At 40.0% G+C, this 13,981-nt stretch overlaps 2 protein-coding genes across 4 annotated transcripts; both read left to right on the plus strand.

Moving 5' to 3' along the window:
* Positions 1-3,006: 3,006 nt before the first annotated feature.
* Positions 3,007-9,343, plus strand: LOC116214730 (DNA mismatch repair protein MSH2). The gene is made up of 13 exons (XM_031550168.1): positions 3,007-3,272; positions 3,426-3,475; positions 3,654-3,686; positions 4,373-5,446; positions 5,725-6,279; positions 6,356-6,466; positions 6,568-6,657; positions 6,739-6,810; positions 7,150-7,260; positions 7,552-7,678; positions 7,803-8,002; positions 8,328-8,480; positions 8,661-9,343. The coding sequence occupies exons 1-13, from the start codon at positions 3,224-3,226 to the stop codon at positions 8,859-8,861; spliced, it is 2,826 nt and encodes a 941-aa protein (XP_031406028.1). The 5' UTR covers positions 3,007-3,223; the 3' UTR covers positions 8,862-9,343.
* Positions 9,344-9,893: 550 nt separating this feature from the next.
* LOC116213496 (protein DENND6B) lies at positions 9,894-13,843 on the plus strand. Of its 3 annotated transcripts, none has more exons than XM_031548473.1 (5): positions 9,896-10,171; positions 10,292-12,143; positions 12,263-12,455; positions 13,258-13,577; positions 13,655-13,843. In XM_031548473.1, exons 2-4 carry the CDS (start codon positions 10,528-10,530, stop codon positions 13,411-13,413), a joined length of 1,965 nt encoding a protein of 654 aa, XP_031404333.1. In that variant the 5' UTR covers positions 9,896-10,171; positions 10,292-10,527; the 3' UTR covers positions 13,414-13,577; positions 13,655-13,843. The 3 variants fall into 3 exon arrangements, with proteins under 3 accessions (XP_031404334.1, XP_031404333.1, XP_031404331.1); XM_031548471.1 differs by having other exon boundaries at positions 9,897-10,171; positions 13,258-13,572; XM_031548474.1 differs by lacking the exons at positions 13,258-13,577; positions 13,655-13,843 and adding an exon at positions 13,023-13,251 and having other exon boundaries at positions 9,894-10,171.
* The last annotated feature ends 138 nt before the right edge of the window (positions 13,844-13,981 follow it).

A 13,981-nucleotide genomic window follows, 5' to 3' on the forward strand; every position in this document is an offset into this window, starting at 1 on the left:
TTTTCACTCGACTTTTGTATATGCTTTGAGCAGCTCTGATGACCTAAAGCACTCCGAGAAAGCCAAAACGGAGAGCCGAAGCTCAAGTGAATGGAGGAATTTAGAGGGATTAATGCAAACGATCCACATGACCTCAAGGTGGTCCCTCAAGGTGTGTTGCACCTCAAGATTTATTTAGGAGTGCGATAACAGTTTGATAGATGATTTTTGCTGCTGATTTTTGAGCAAAAAAAAGTATTCAATAAATTATTTCAAAATTATAGTTTGGTTGATTTTAGCGGTTAAAAACGTGATATTTTTTTTCCGGCATATAAGTGGATGCTATAAAAAATTACTTATGTTTATTCTCAATATTAAGTATCTAATATAATATATAAAAGTTTAACTGCGAGATGTGGAAGCTCTATTTCATAATCTTTAGCTAGAGGTTGAATGTAGAGCAAGTCGTCAGAGCTCCAATTATTATTCATTTTTTTTTAAAATACCTGCGCAACATACCGAAGTATACCTAATTAATTTTAATTTCAATGGTTTCAGATTGTTACCTTTTAAACACTTTAACTTACTTTAAAATCAACACTTATCTTTTAACATTTAAATTTTATCACTTATACATCAACAACAAAAACTCTCAAATTAAGTCTCAGTGAAATTTGTATAACTCTCATATCAAATCCTTATACCGAATTCTCTTGGCAATTGGTGCCTATAATAACTCAAAACACCTGACTTCTTATTTAAATTAGTTAGATCTTATATCGGAGTCGACTTGTATCTTCTATATCAAATCCTAATTGCGGCATTCTTTTTATTTTTTTTTATTTTTAGAAACTGCCATTCAATGGTGAGAAGCTATCTAAGGCTTTTTTTTTTTCCACTTGATGAAAAGTGCTAGATATATATCATCCTCTTATATCTTAGAAAAAAAAGTATTCCCACTATTGGCATTCATGGGCATATAAATCAAAACCTAGGTACCTATTATAAAACATGGTCCCATCATCATATCAAGGCACGAGGAGACCACCAAAACCACAGGATAACGTTAGTACTGGTCTTGCACTAAATTCTGTCCTAGTAAAGGGACATTATTAGCTATTCCCCCATAAATGTCTGCTTGCCCCAAATATTTATTTCCTTTCCTGTCTGTGGATATCTTAAATTTATTAACTAAAAAAAATAGAAAAGAAAAAACTTTGCATTGTTGTCTTATCCTTTGTTACATTGCTATCCGTCTGAGTTTTTAAAAATGACTTTCACTAACTCGGAAGGTTAGTTTCCATTCCCCAAACTGTTAAAAAACAAAAATCGTTTTTTGGTCCAGCCTTCATTGCAGATATCAGACAAAGAGCATTATAACAATAAGAAGAATCGAAGGAGCAAGTCCTCCTATAATTAGTTGGGCCTATTGATATTATATATCGATCCCTGTCCATCTATCTATATTTAGTAGGGTACTATTTTTAAGGTTCTATTCTGAAAATTGACTAATATCTAGATTCCTCACAGGCTCACACCTGATGACTCCAAACAATTATTGACTCGTGGAATATAATACTCGAAACAATTTTGATTAATCAAACCTGATAACAATACAGTGAAGAAATATATATAATATGATTGTTTCTGCCGAAAAAATAATAATTTTATTGCTCAATATGTAAATAAATGACAGTTACTCGCATGATGAACACCCAAAATCACCAATTCGGTCATTACAATCTAATTAATACTTTCTCATGCAATGTAATGACGAGAGGTAGAATATAACCGAAGAATTTTCTCTTGGATCATCGACCCTTGTGCAAGGGCATGGAATTTTAATCGACCAACTCTTCTCATACGTCCAATTAGAGTAACTCTGAGACGATCGTACCTCAGCTTTCACGACCGAACAGGAACAACTGACATTATCGAAGTAAAGGAGAGAGTGGGGAGCTGATTGCACGGACTAGTCTGCCTAAGCTCCTTTCCAGGCTATGAAAGCGCCCCATGAATTGATATGTTGCCAACTGTAAATGGTTGAGAAATTGCGGGTAGTTTAAGTCGGCTTTTATGCTCCTATAACCCACCCGTTGATGCTACCGTCACTATCATAACCCTAATATTTCCTTCCATGGACGTGGACCTTTTCGACTCCACAGCTTTCATTTATAAGTGCAATAATTATGTTGCTGCTTTGTAGGACGAACCGTGAGATTAAAAGAAAGAAGCATTAGCTCTTTCCAGAAGATTCAAATAAGGAGTCCGTCGACCCAAAGTAGCGTGCCTTTCATTCCCGGTCCTTTTCTTTTGCGGCGATCTACTCCAATTCTGAGCACGTAGCTTTCTTTTGTTTGGTCTGTTTGCATGTATGACTACTAGTCTTCAATGTTTGTGTTTAATAATAAGTACTTGTACTTGTTTATAAGTATTTCAAATGAATGTGAAAGTCGAAAGGAGTAAGTTAAGTGCACTAGGGATGGTCCGGATGGGCATGTGAGTCGTGAACCGTAAATCCAATAAATTATAGCGAGGCTGAGGCATGTAAACATGGGCTCTTGCAAAAAATTATCTTCGAGGAATAACTAAGGAGTGATCTCGTGGAGAAATTTGGAGAAGGATATGACGTTATAACATCTTCAGATTGCTCAATTCAAATAGAAACTTGCTTAAATTGAATGATGAAGATCGAAGATACATTAAACGTTTTAAGATCAAGCCAAAAAGATTCCCGACTATATAACACTCTCCTTCCGAGCTCTTTCCCTCCATCCAAACGGGTTTAAAACGGCTATATGACCCCCAAAAGTTTGGACGCTGCTGGCTCTCAATATGAAATCATCACTTGACAAAAAAGAGAACTTCGTCTTGGGAATTGGGCCGTTGGTGGGAATGCAACCAAGGTCGGCCCATAAGCCTCTAGGAAGCCCAATTTGGGCCCAACAAGATGCAAGACAGGCCCCAGTAAGTGGGACCCACCACTAAGGAATCCGCCTTCTCAGCTGCCCTGACGGCAAGCAAATGGGACCTTCTCCTCCAGACCGGGCGGTGGACTCCACGCGCCGCCAAAAATTCCCCGCCACTCTTTTTTCCCGCCTTAGCCACCCTTATTAAGCTCCCGCGTATAAGCTTCGAGTCACTCTCTCTCTCTCTCTCCACAGTCACCGCGCACACACTCCGCTCGGAGCTCTCCGTCCGAACCTAAAGCAAGCGGCTCCCTCAGCCTCCGCCTTGGAGAGAAATGGACGACACTTTCGGGGAACAGAACAAGCTTCCCGAGTTCAAGCTAGGTAACAGTTAAAACCCTAGAATCTCGATCTCCGCTTGCGTTAAAATCGATCAAAGCAGCGGCTTTTAGCATGTGTAGACTTGTCTGTTTGATTTGTATTGGCTGCTGCGATTGGAAGATTGACGGTTGCTTTTTTTTTTTTTTGTCTTGATAGATAGTAAGCAAGCTCAAGGGTTCCTGTCCTTCTTCAAAACCCTACCCAATGTAAGCTTTTCGTGATGTCTCTTCCCCCTAAGTTGTTTCGCTAATGCATGCTTGGATAGAATTGGATTTAGAGTTCCCCAAAAAAAAAAACCAAAGTTTTATATCATCTAGTGGAACATGAGCTAGAATCAGACAGCAGATTTCATAGTTTAATATTTTGTTTCTTGTCTTCTCGCAGGACTCGAGGGCTGTTCGGTTCTTTGACCGCAGGGTTAGTCTATGACCTGACTTTTTAGTGGCTATTGTCTGTCTGATGTTGGGCTTGTTATTCACATTGATCTGATATATGGTCAAATTATGTACTTGACGAGCTGTTTGATATGCTGTTGGTAGAATATGTTATCTTTGCGATCTTTCCTGTTGCCTTTGAGCTTGACATTCATAGTTATTCTTTGTGGCTTTACATTCCGAGTTAAAACTGTTTAAAGACCGTATTCAGTTTACTTCACATTTCATTATGCTGCTGATGTTTGTAATACAGATGTATGTATATTCTGATCTCTGTTCCATATTCTACTAAAGGGTGTGCATCTGTTCTGATGTCTCTATATACTGTGTGGAGTCTGGACTTTTGAGTTATTCTTCGGTTATGATTTCTCATATGCACTGAGCCGATTACTATGTCTGCATGACAAAATTCTGGATATTTCATTGGCTTGTTGTTCTCTTTTTCTTGGATAAGGTTCTGGCTTTTGATTTTGACTACTTACTGATACTCAATGTTCTAGTATCAACAATGCAAATATCAAAAGTTAATTAGCAGATAATGATTAAGGTCCTTAGGAATTACTGATTTGATTTCCCGAGGTTCTTACCTTTTCTTAAACAATTGGTATATTCTTTATTTTTTTTATTTTATTGGAAAATGAATTGCTTTTTAAACATGAGCTCATGCAGGACTATTATACAGCACATGGGGAAAATGCAACTTTCATTGCAAAGACATACTACCACACTACTACGGCCTTGCGACAATTGGGGAGTGGAGCTGATGCTCTTTCCAGTGTCAGTGTCAGTAAAAACATGTTCGAAACAATTGCTCGTGACGTCCTTCTGGAGAGAACAGACCACACCCTCGAGCTATATGAAGGCAATGGTTCAAATTGGAGACTTGTGAGGACTGGGAGTCCTGGAAATCTCGGAAATTTTGAAGATGTTTTGTTTGCCAACCATGAGATGCAGGAGGCCCCAGCGGTCGTCGCAGTAATACTAAATTTTCGTGATGCTGGGTATACTGTTGGGTTGAGTTACGTTGATCTGACCAACAGAATACTTGGACTTGCTGAATTCATTGATGATAGCCACTTCACGAACTTAGAGTCAGCTTTAGTCGCACTTGGGTGTAAAGAATGCCTTTTGCCAGCTGAGGGCAGCAAAAGTGGTGAGAGCAGGACTCTATATGATGCTCTTGGTAGATGTGGTGTGATGGTGACTGAGCGAAAGAAGGCCGAATTTAAGACAAGGGATTTGGTGGAAGATTTAAGTAGGCTTGTGAAAGGTGCGACACAACCTATTAGAGACCTGCTTTCAGGATTTGAGTTATCTCCTGGTGCTTTGGGGGCATTATTGTCCTACGCGGAACTGCTTGCAGATGAGACTAACTATGGGAATTACACAATCCGAAAGTATAGCCTCGACAGCTACATGCGGTTGGATTCTGCTGCAATGAGAGCACTTAATGTCCTGGAAAGCAAAACCGATGCAAATAAAAACTTCAGTTTGTTTGGTCTAATGAATAGAACCTGCACTGCTGGAATGGGACGAAGATTGTTGCACAAGTGGCTGAAACAGCCTCTACTAGATGTAAATGAGATAAACATGAGGCTAGATTTGGTGCAAGCATTTGTGGAGGACACAGCACTTCGACAAGATTTAAGGCAACATCTTAAGAGGATCTCGGATATTGAGAGACTTACTCATAATCTTGAGAGGAAGCGAGCAGGTTTACAGCATGTTGTGAAACTTTATCAGGTACAATTTCTTTGCTTTCAATAGTTTTCCTATATATGTGGATCTCTTGTGCTAACTTTTTGCATATTTTTATCATTATCGTGATACCCTACTGAGGAACTCTCTGAATTATGTTATCTTGAAACCACCCTAGGGTCTATATCTTTCGTTGGATACATCATCCCCTTGTTCTTTCTCAATGGGATGATAGGCGCTGTTAATGTTCTGTTTAGTATTTTGATTCCCTGTTTTTCGGTTCCATTGAAAGCAACTAAGCTTAATTTTGATTCTATGTGCAGTCCAGCATAAGACTTCCTTATATCAAAAATGCCCTGCAGAACTATGAAGGGCAATTCTCCACATTGATCAAGGAAAAGTACTTAGATGAACTTGAAATCTTGATTGACGATGATAAGTTGGGTAAATTTATCACCCTTGTAGAAACTGCTGTTGACCTCGATCAACTTGAAAATGGAGAGTTTATGATTTCACCTGCTTATGATTCTGCACTATGTGCTCTAAAGGATGAACAAGAGTTGCTTGAACAACAGATTCGCAATTTGCACAAACAGACCGCTAATGATCTTGATCTGCCCATGGATAAAGCACTGAAGTTAGACAAAGGCACACAGTTTGGACATGTGTTCAGAATTACAAAGAAGGAAGAGCCAAAGATAAGGAAGAAGCTCTCCACCCAATTTATCGTCTTAGAGACTCGAAAGGATGGAGTCAAATTTACCAACACCAAGCTTAAAAAATTGGGGGACCAGTACCAAAAGATCCTTGAAGAGTACAAAACTCGTCAGAGACACTTGGTTAATAAAGTAGTGGAGACGTCTGCTTCCTTTGCAGTGGTACTAAAAACTATTCACGAGCTCTATTTGCTCCTTTAAGGCTCTTAGGTTAACACGATTGATGATCCTTCTGCAGGTCTTCGAATCATTAGCTGCATTGCTTGCTCAATTGGACGTCCTCCTCAGTTTTGCTGACCTGGCGACTAGTTGTCCTGCTTCATATACAAGACCAGACATCACTCCTTTTGTAATACCTTTCCATTATCTGCTGCCTTTAGTTTCTTCAATATATATGTTGTTCTTTTCATGGTAGCAATGTTCTTACGGGTTTGAGTTTGATCCTAATAGGATGTGGGAGATATTATCTTAGAAGGTAGCAGACATCCATGTGTGGAGGCTCAAGATTGGGTTAACTTTATACCTAATGATTGTAAGCTGGTACGTATGATTCAAGAAAGCATGGCACTCATAGGTTTTTCGGGAGATAGGGCTCCAGTAATCTCAATACTTTCATTTCAGGTCAGGGGAAAGAGTTGGTTCCAGATCATCACAGGACCAAACATGGGTGGCAAATCCACATTTATTCGACAGGTGACATGTGCATTTTGGTTATCTACTTCAGTTTGGCTGATCCTCCTTTTGTTATATTTAGTAATTGTCAAGATTTTCTAATTACCTTTTCTCTTTTGGATAAATGGTTTTGTAATTACATTTCAGCATAAAACATATTTTGTTTATCTGACTCTCTGGTTTAAGATATGACAATCTGATGAAGAACGACTAAAATTCGTGGACTTAGGTTTCATCTGACCTCACCATTTTGATATATTATGCTGCTTCTGGTTTTTGTGTATAAGCTTATATATCCCCACAAGTAAACTGATTGTTTTGTTGTGTAAAAAAAAAAACTGATTGTTTTGTTTATTATAGGTTGGGGTGAATATACTCATGGCTCAAGTTGGCTGTTTTGTTCCCTGTGACAAGGCTAGCATTTCTGTTAGAGACTGCATTTTCGCACGTGTCGGTGCAGGAGATTGCCAGGTGAGTTCAAAGAATATGGTTTCTAAGTTTGAGCTTTTTGAAAGGGTTTATATAATTGTATGTGATGTCTAGAACTCTAGATGGGTTTTAGAATAACTCATCCGCTACATGAAATCATAATGTGGTCTCTTACTATCTAAATTTGCTTCCCCATAAACTGTTCAGAATCACAAGATGATATTTTCGCTAATATATCTTTTTTTAAATAATTGCATAGAACCAGATGACCTGCATATATGAACAAGTTCTTTGCTTTAACTCTTTACAATTTTGTGTCCTGTTCTTTTCTAGCTGCGCGGTGTCTCAACTTTTATGCAAGAGATGCTTGAGACTGCATCAATTCTCAAAGGAGCGACTGATAAATCATTGATAATCATTGATGAGCTGGGCCGCGGAACTTCAACCTACGATGGTTTTGGTTTGTTCTCACCTCTTACTCAACCCCCACCCCACAAATCCTTGCTTGGTCAGCTCATGTATTATTTCTGGAATCCTTACATGGTAGTCATGTCTTTTTCTCAAACATATTCTACATTGTACAGGTTTAGCGTGGGCAATATGTGAACATCTTGTTGAAGTGATTAAAGCACCCACTCTTTTTGCTACTCATTTCCACGAGCTGACTGCATTAGCTCATGAGAATGTGGATCAAATTGGTGGAAAGCAGTTTGCAGGCATAGCAAATTATCACGTCAGTGCTCATATTGATGCTTCAAGTCGCAAGCTCACCATGCTTTACAAGGTACAGAAATGTAGTCTAGCTAATTACATGATTGAAAGTACATGATACTACGATACACCAACCAAGGTTTACTAGATTAGATGCCCATGGTTCTTGCTTTACCCTCTGCCTTGACCAGCAAGGTCGCAAGAAATTCTGCATTTGATCATCTCTGTCATAGTAAAAACAGGTAAGTCTGTTCAAACCTAGTTTGGCGAGGTAATATAAGCATCTGGAAAATATCTGGAAAATTCATGCTGTATCGGCCTGTATGTACAGATCCAAAAGACTTATTTTGCCGTTTGTTTGGGAAATAATAATGGGGACATCTGATTCTGCATTTCAGGTTGAGCCAGGTGCTTGCGACCAAAGTTTTGGAATTCATGTAGCAGAGTTTGCAAACTTTCCAGAGAGTGTCGTTGCTCTCGCAAGAGAAAAAGCTGCTGAGCTAGAGGATTTCTCACCTGCAGAAATCTTGACCTACGAAGCTGGAGAAAAGGTGCACTATCTGCATATTGTTAGGGTTTACACTAATGTGTGCAGCACTCCTGGTTTTGAAACAAACCGAATTGATAGAATCAGGCTATTAAGCTTAGTGAAAGAGCGTTGTTTCTTAGTTTTGATCTTTGGTCTTTAGGAGAATTTTACCATAATGTTTCTGCTTATTGCAAATTGACAGGAGGGATCTAAGAGGAAGAGGGAGTATGACCCTGATGACATGTCGAGAGGTGCCACACGAGCTCGCCAATTCCTCAAGGCATTTGCCGACTTGCCATTGGAATCAATGGACGTGCAGGAAGCTCTCCATTGCGTGAGCGAGTTAAAAGATGGCTTGGAGAAAGACGCAGTTAATTCTAAATGGCTCCAACAGTTCCTTTAGGCATGCTTGGACCTTCGCACGGAGGCTGCTTGGTTTTCCTTTTTGGCAGGCACAAACATCTCCTTTTAGCAATGGATGGCAATTTTGTAGAAAGGGTCAGAGCCATACTGTTCCTTGTCTATGGAGGTCGTGGATGTAAAATCGGAGTCTGGTCGGGGCTAACCGTTGTTTTCCCCTCTTGATGGGCCGCTGGATAGAAGAAATTAGCTGGATGTGCATCTTTCTTACCCATGGAGGGAAATGTGTAAGTTAATATTCTTGTATAGTTGGATACACCAGTTTCTCAAGGGCGTTCTTTGGTCCCTTTTGGACAAAATTTCGTGTTATTCCGGGAAGGAAGTCGCGTGGCGTCATATTGAATCGAACAGGATTGCCCTCGTAACCACGAGGGATTGAGATCTTCTACCATTGAACTCTAAACCGAGCGGATCCTGCTGGGAGGATGCAACATATCTGTGTAGATATTATATTTGATTACTTAAGAGCAGTCATATATGATTGGTGTGCGTCTTCGCCATTGGGTTGGGGATTTTCGATATGATCCGAGTATCCTACCAGAGTAAGTCGAGCGAAAGCAGATGACGACACGAGCTAGGATCGGAGTAATTATAATTGAGTTGGGTCCGACACGATTGTGAATGTTAAACATACACAACAATGACAAGCTAGGTACAAAATTCATTTTCTTTTTGTACTTTTTTTTCTTTTATAGAAAAAAATGCATCTAAAAAACAAGGAAAAATAGGTTTTAAAACGCCGAGGTAATTGTTCCTTTGGTTGTTTTTTGTTAAAGCCGAGATAATTGGTTGGAAAAAAAAAATCAGTTTCTCCACGCAAATTCAACTTTCCAAATTCCGGGGCGACAAGAATCTAAAACATAATTAGTTCAGAAAATTGATTAGAATATCGATATCCCAAAAAAAAAAAAAAAACAGAGAGAGAGACTAATTTAAATGGTTTTATTTATTTATTTTAAGGATAACACAGTTATCAAATATTTAATTTAACTGTTATTATTTATTATTACAGAAAATTCAGAACATGCTCAAATTCATTTGATGGGCTTCTTCCTCCTCTCTGCCATTGACATATTGCGCGTGAATTTGCAGAAGCCGATAAATTCCCTCTTTCCTCTTCCCCCCCAAATTCGAGCAATTCCGTTAAAACCAGCAAAAAGCTACCCTTTTTCCACCCACATTGATTGCATTCTCTCTCCCCACCTTCTTCTTTCCGTCGCGGCGTCTCTGATTCTTCGGTCGCCGATCCGTACTTGTTCCTGCCGGAACTTGGTCATATAATCTCGATGTCGGGTACGATATGCTTAATTTTGTTTGATAATCACCTGTTTCTTCTGCAATTGATGGGTATTAGGTTTCCAAGTTTATATTCTGAATCAATCTCCGGAGATCTAATTCGGGTTTATTTTTTAGGAATGATATGATGGAGTTTCTAGCTCGATATGCGTACTGCCAGTGATAGAGGCCGAATCGGAGTGAGCCATTGCTTTACGCCTAGCATGCAGTGATAATGAGGGTTCTGTTTGTTGCCCATTTTGATGAAACCATGGAGTATTTATAGTTGATTGAAGATGGTGCATGGAGATGAATGGGAATTGCCTGAGATTCAATGACAGGTAGCACTACTGGTAATGTATTAACCGTTCGAAATGAGTAGATCCCCGTCTTTCTCTGTGAAGTCAGAGCTTAGTCCGACGCTCGACCCGGAGTCCCTGCAGCAGTGGGTTGTGGCCTTTTGCGTTATAAGGTTTGATCTCGAGCAAGGTCAGCTCATCGAGGAATGTTACCCTCCCCGTACCTTGACGCAGGATGAGGAGCTCGAAATTGCTTACAGTTCGTTCCCTGATTCCGTTTCCCAGCACCACAATCGCTCGAGCATTCACGATTGCATGTTCTTTTTCCGGTTCCGAAGGCGGCAGAAGTCTAAGCCTAGCAATGGATCTTCCTCTGAAATAAGTGAAGCTGGTAATGAGGCAGGATCTCCAAAGCCCCCTTTGAACAATAACGTGTCCAACAGACAGGGTAGAAGTAGCAATGATGATTCGAGGTATATATATGGGTTTGTGTTTAATAGACAAAGACATGACGAGAGGCTGAAGAGAGGAGGGGAACAGAAATCTGTTGTGATATTATCTCACAGCCCTTACTCAAGTGTCTTTAGACCTTTGTTGCAAATAATGGGTCCTTTGTATTTTGACATCGGGAAGAAAGCTCTGGAGCACATCGCAGCTTATGTTTCGATGTGGCCTTCTCCTGCACCTGGTACGCTTATGGAGCTTCCTATAGGAAATGCAGCGCTCAAAGTGAATTTGCCTCCGGCACATTCTTTGCCCTTAGAAAGTGGGATGTTACTTGAAGAGTCTGCATCTTCAATGGCTCCTTTGCTTCCAACAAATCAATCGGTTCCGCAGGGTCTATTTCATGATTCAGATATTTTTGGTATATTTAGGGGGATTCTGCTGCAGCTTTGGGTACTGTGGGAGTTGTTACTCATTGGAGAGCCCATTCTAATCATAGCACCAACCCCTCCCCAGTGTTGTGAGGCTGTTGCCAGTCTTGTTAGTTTGGTTGCGCCGCTCCTCTTTAGTGTTGATTTCAGGCCATACTTTACCATCCATGACCCAGAGTTTGCCCATTTAAACAGTATTCAGGAGGGACACGCTTTTCCTCCTATGATTCTGGGGGTAACAAATATCTTTTTCCTGAAATCTCTTCGTAACATTCCACATATTGTATCAGTAGGAAGTCCTAGTCCCAATTCAAATCGCCTTCCCTTCTCAAGTAGGTCAACTGGTAGAATTCCTGGGAGGGCAGAAGGATTTGGTCTTCAGCAGCCACTTTCTCTGAAGAAGTTTTCTCCCTCCAATTTGTTGAATGCTGTGAAACTGAGGAGAGAAGGCCCTCTTTGTCTGATGACAGAGCATAAGGAAGCTATATGGACCACATACACTGCTATAACAAAACCAGACACTTCTATTTTGAATAGGCTTATAGATGCAGGGATGTCACCAAGGGTTGAAGAGTCGATGTCGGTTGTCAATAATGAGATATTACGTCGGCATTTTTTGGAGCTTACTACCAATTTTTTAGCTCCTTTTGGTCCATATTTCCGAACTACCACGCCATCTGAAGGAACTTCTCCTTTTGTCGATCCTCCCCCTCTCCCTCCATTCAGCGTTGATGAGTTTCTGAGGAACTTGTCTGCCAGAGGGCCAGGGAAGTTTTTGTCAAAGAGGATGAAATCTAATTGGCTAGACCTGTACAGGTAAGTGTAATTTTCTTTATAATCTAATTCCTATAATTAGTGGTAGCATGACCAAGGTCCTCCTCTCTTCATAATTGCTCTGAAATCAGTCACAGAGGCTTCACGATTAATTTTTGCAGGCGCTTTTTGAAAGGACCCAACTTTATGCCATGGTTTCAGAGGAGGCGTATGGTAGCTGAACAAGAACAGCAGAGGATCTGGAAGCAAGCAAGGATGAAGACTGAGATACAGGAATTCATCTCTGAAATGTCTGAGGTGGAAGTTGTTGATTCTTTCACTGCTATCGAGAAACATCTTCGAGGAGAAATTCAGGTGACTCTTGATTATTTAAAAGTATGGGTTCACTGTTTCTCTTCAGTGTCCTCTTTAAGGAAATAGCACAAAAAGAAACCTCAAATCCATTGCGAGATGCGAAAAGTTGAGTTGTTGCCTAGGGGCTAGGACAAGTAACCCAATAAACAGCATAGCTCTTGCATTACGTGCATACTATCTTTCAAGGTTGCATTTTTATAGTAATAGTTAAGTTTTGATCATTAGAACGTCTCTGGTGTTTAAATGCAGCTAGTTATCTTTCCTATAACTCATGAACAAGCGATTACTTTATAACCTTGAATTTTGAGACGACAGCCAGCCCCCTGCTCATGTGTTGTTGATTGATGGATAATGTTTGACACAACAAATTTCAATTGGTAATAGTATGTACTAAACGGCTCTTCGGAAAAAGCTGGCTGAGGTCTGCATCTTGTATTTGGCAGTCATCACGTTACCTACCTTCGATTTCGTGATGATTGTATTGTCAGTTTACTCTTAAAAGAGCACATTGCCATTTGCTTAGCTGCAGGTGTCTCAACTCTCCTATATTTTCTGTATATATGACAGGGTCACCAAGTGCCTGAGTAATATCTTGCTATAAATCATGCCTACAGTGTCTTTACAATGACTAGCAAACTTTGTAGAGAATACTTGGGATCCCAAAAAGCTTGGATAGCTCAGATTAGCATCTCCTTATCCGAGATTAAGTTAGGATGCCATAGTCATTGGAAGCTATGAAGATCAATTCATTTCCAGATGAAGTATAGATGTTTCGATGACAAATATAGCTTTTGAATATCAGCTGCAGGAATCTGGTAAGGGAATTGATGACTCTGCAGCAACTTGCAGTAAACTGAGGGGAGACTTGCAAGCGATCTTCGATATTCTTCCTAAAGACATGCAGGAGCTTCTGGTCATGAATCCACAAACAGCAGCTCTTCTCGACTTCTCCAGCTGAAAGAAGTTTGCAAGTTTGGGTTGGTGTTAGTAAGAGAAGGGTTATATCATTCTGCGCAGGACCTCAGTATTTTGGAGGCACTTCATAGGATATTATCATTTAGGACATTCTTTGATGAAACTGGATTCATCTTGAGAGGAAACGTGTTTCATTTTCTAGGTGAGGTAATTTGACAGTCGTTTTTTCTAGTCATTACATCATATGCTATATAAGGTTCTGACGAGTCCTCTTTTCTCAACAGAGTCGGAAGAATAGAGAAATGGTTCCTAGAAGCGTGATTGAGTCCGTCTCGGTCTTTAACAAGGACGGATGAGGACCCATGTTGTACTTCCTATTGGGAGCTAACCCACGTTTAGAATTTGAAACGAAGATAGTGAAATTGTGTTTAATTCTGTATTATATTGGAAAATTCTTCGTTTCTGCTTCTACATCTTCAGTATTGCTTCAGGTTCGGCTGTGACTCAGCTTTATCCGCAGGCGACATTATCAGCTGCTCATAAGGCAAAGAGAGACATTTTAGCAGATCATAAACAGAGGAGGATCGTCATATCTGGATAAAGTCCTGAAG

This window comes from Punica granatum, chromosome 7 (genome assembly GCF_007655135.1).
Source record: "Punica granatum isolate Tunisia-2019 chromosome 7, ASM765513v2, whole genome shotgun sequence".
Taxonomy (NCBI): domain Eukaryota; kingdom Viridiplantae; phylum Streptophyta; class Magnoliopsida; order Myrtales; family Lythraceae; genus Punica; species Punica granatum.

Bases quoted from the DNA above. Each gene is read 5' to 3' on its own strand.
- LOC116214730 (XM_031550168.1), top strand. From the start codon at position 3,224: ATGGACGACACTTTCGGGGAACAGAACAAGCTTCCCGAGTTCAAGCTA. The intron at 3,476-3,653 runs GTAAGCTTTTCG...GTCTTCTCGCAG, and splicing joins TCTTCAAAACCCTACCCAAT to GACTCGAGGGCTGTTCGGTT. The intron at 6,811-7,149 runs GTGACATGTGCA...TGTTTATTATAG, and splicing joins AATCCACATTTATTCGACAG to GTTGGGGTGAATATACTCAT.
- LOC116213496 (XM_031548473.1), top strand. From the start codon at position 10,528: ATGAGTAGATCCCCGTCTTTCTCTGTGAAGTCAGAGCTTAGTCCGACG. The intron at 12,144-12,262 runs GTAAGTGTAATT...TAATTTTTGCAG, and splicing joins AATTGGCTAGACCTGTACAG to GCGCTTTTTGAAAGGACCCA. The intron at 12,456-13,257 runs GTGACTCTTGAT...TTTGAATATCAG, and splicing joins ATCTTCGAGGAGAAATTCAG to CTGCAGGAATCTGGTAAGGG.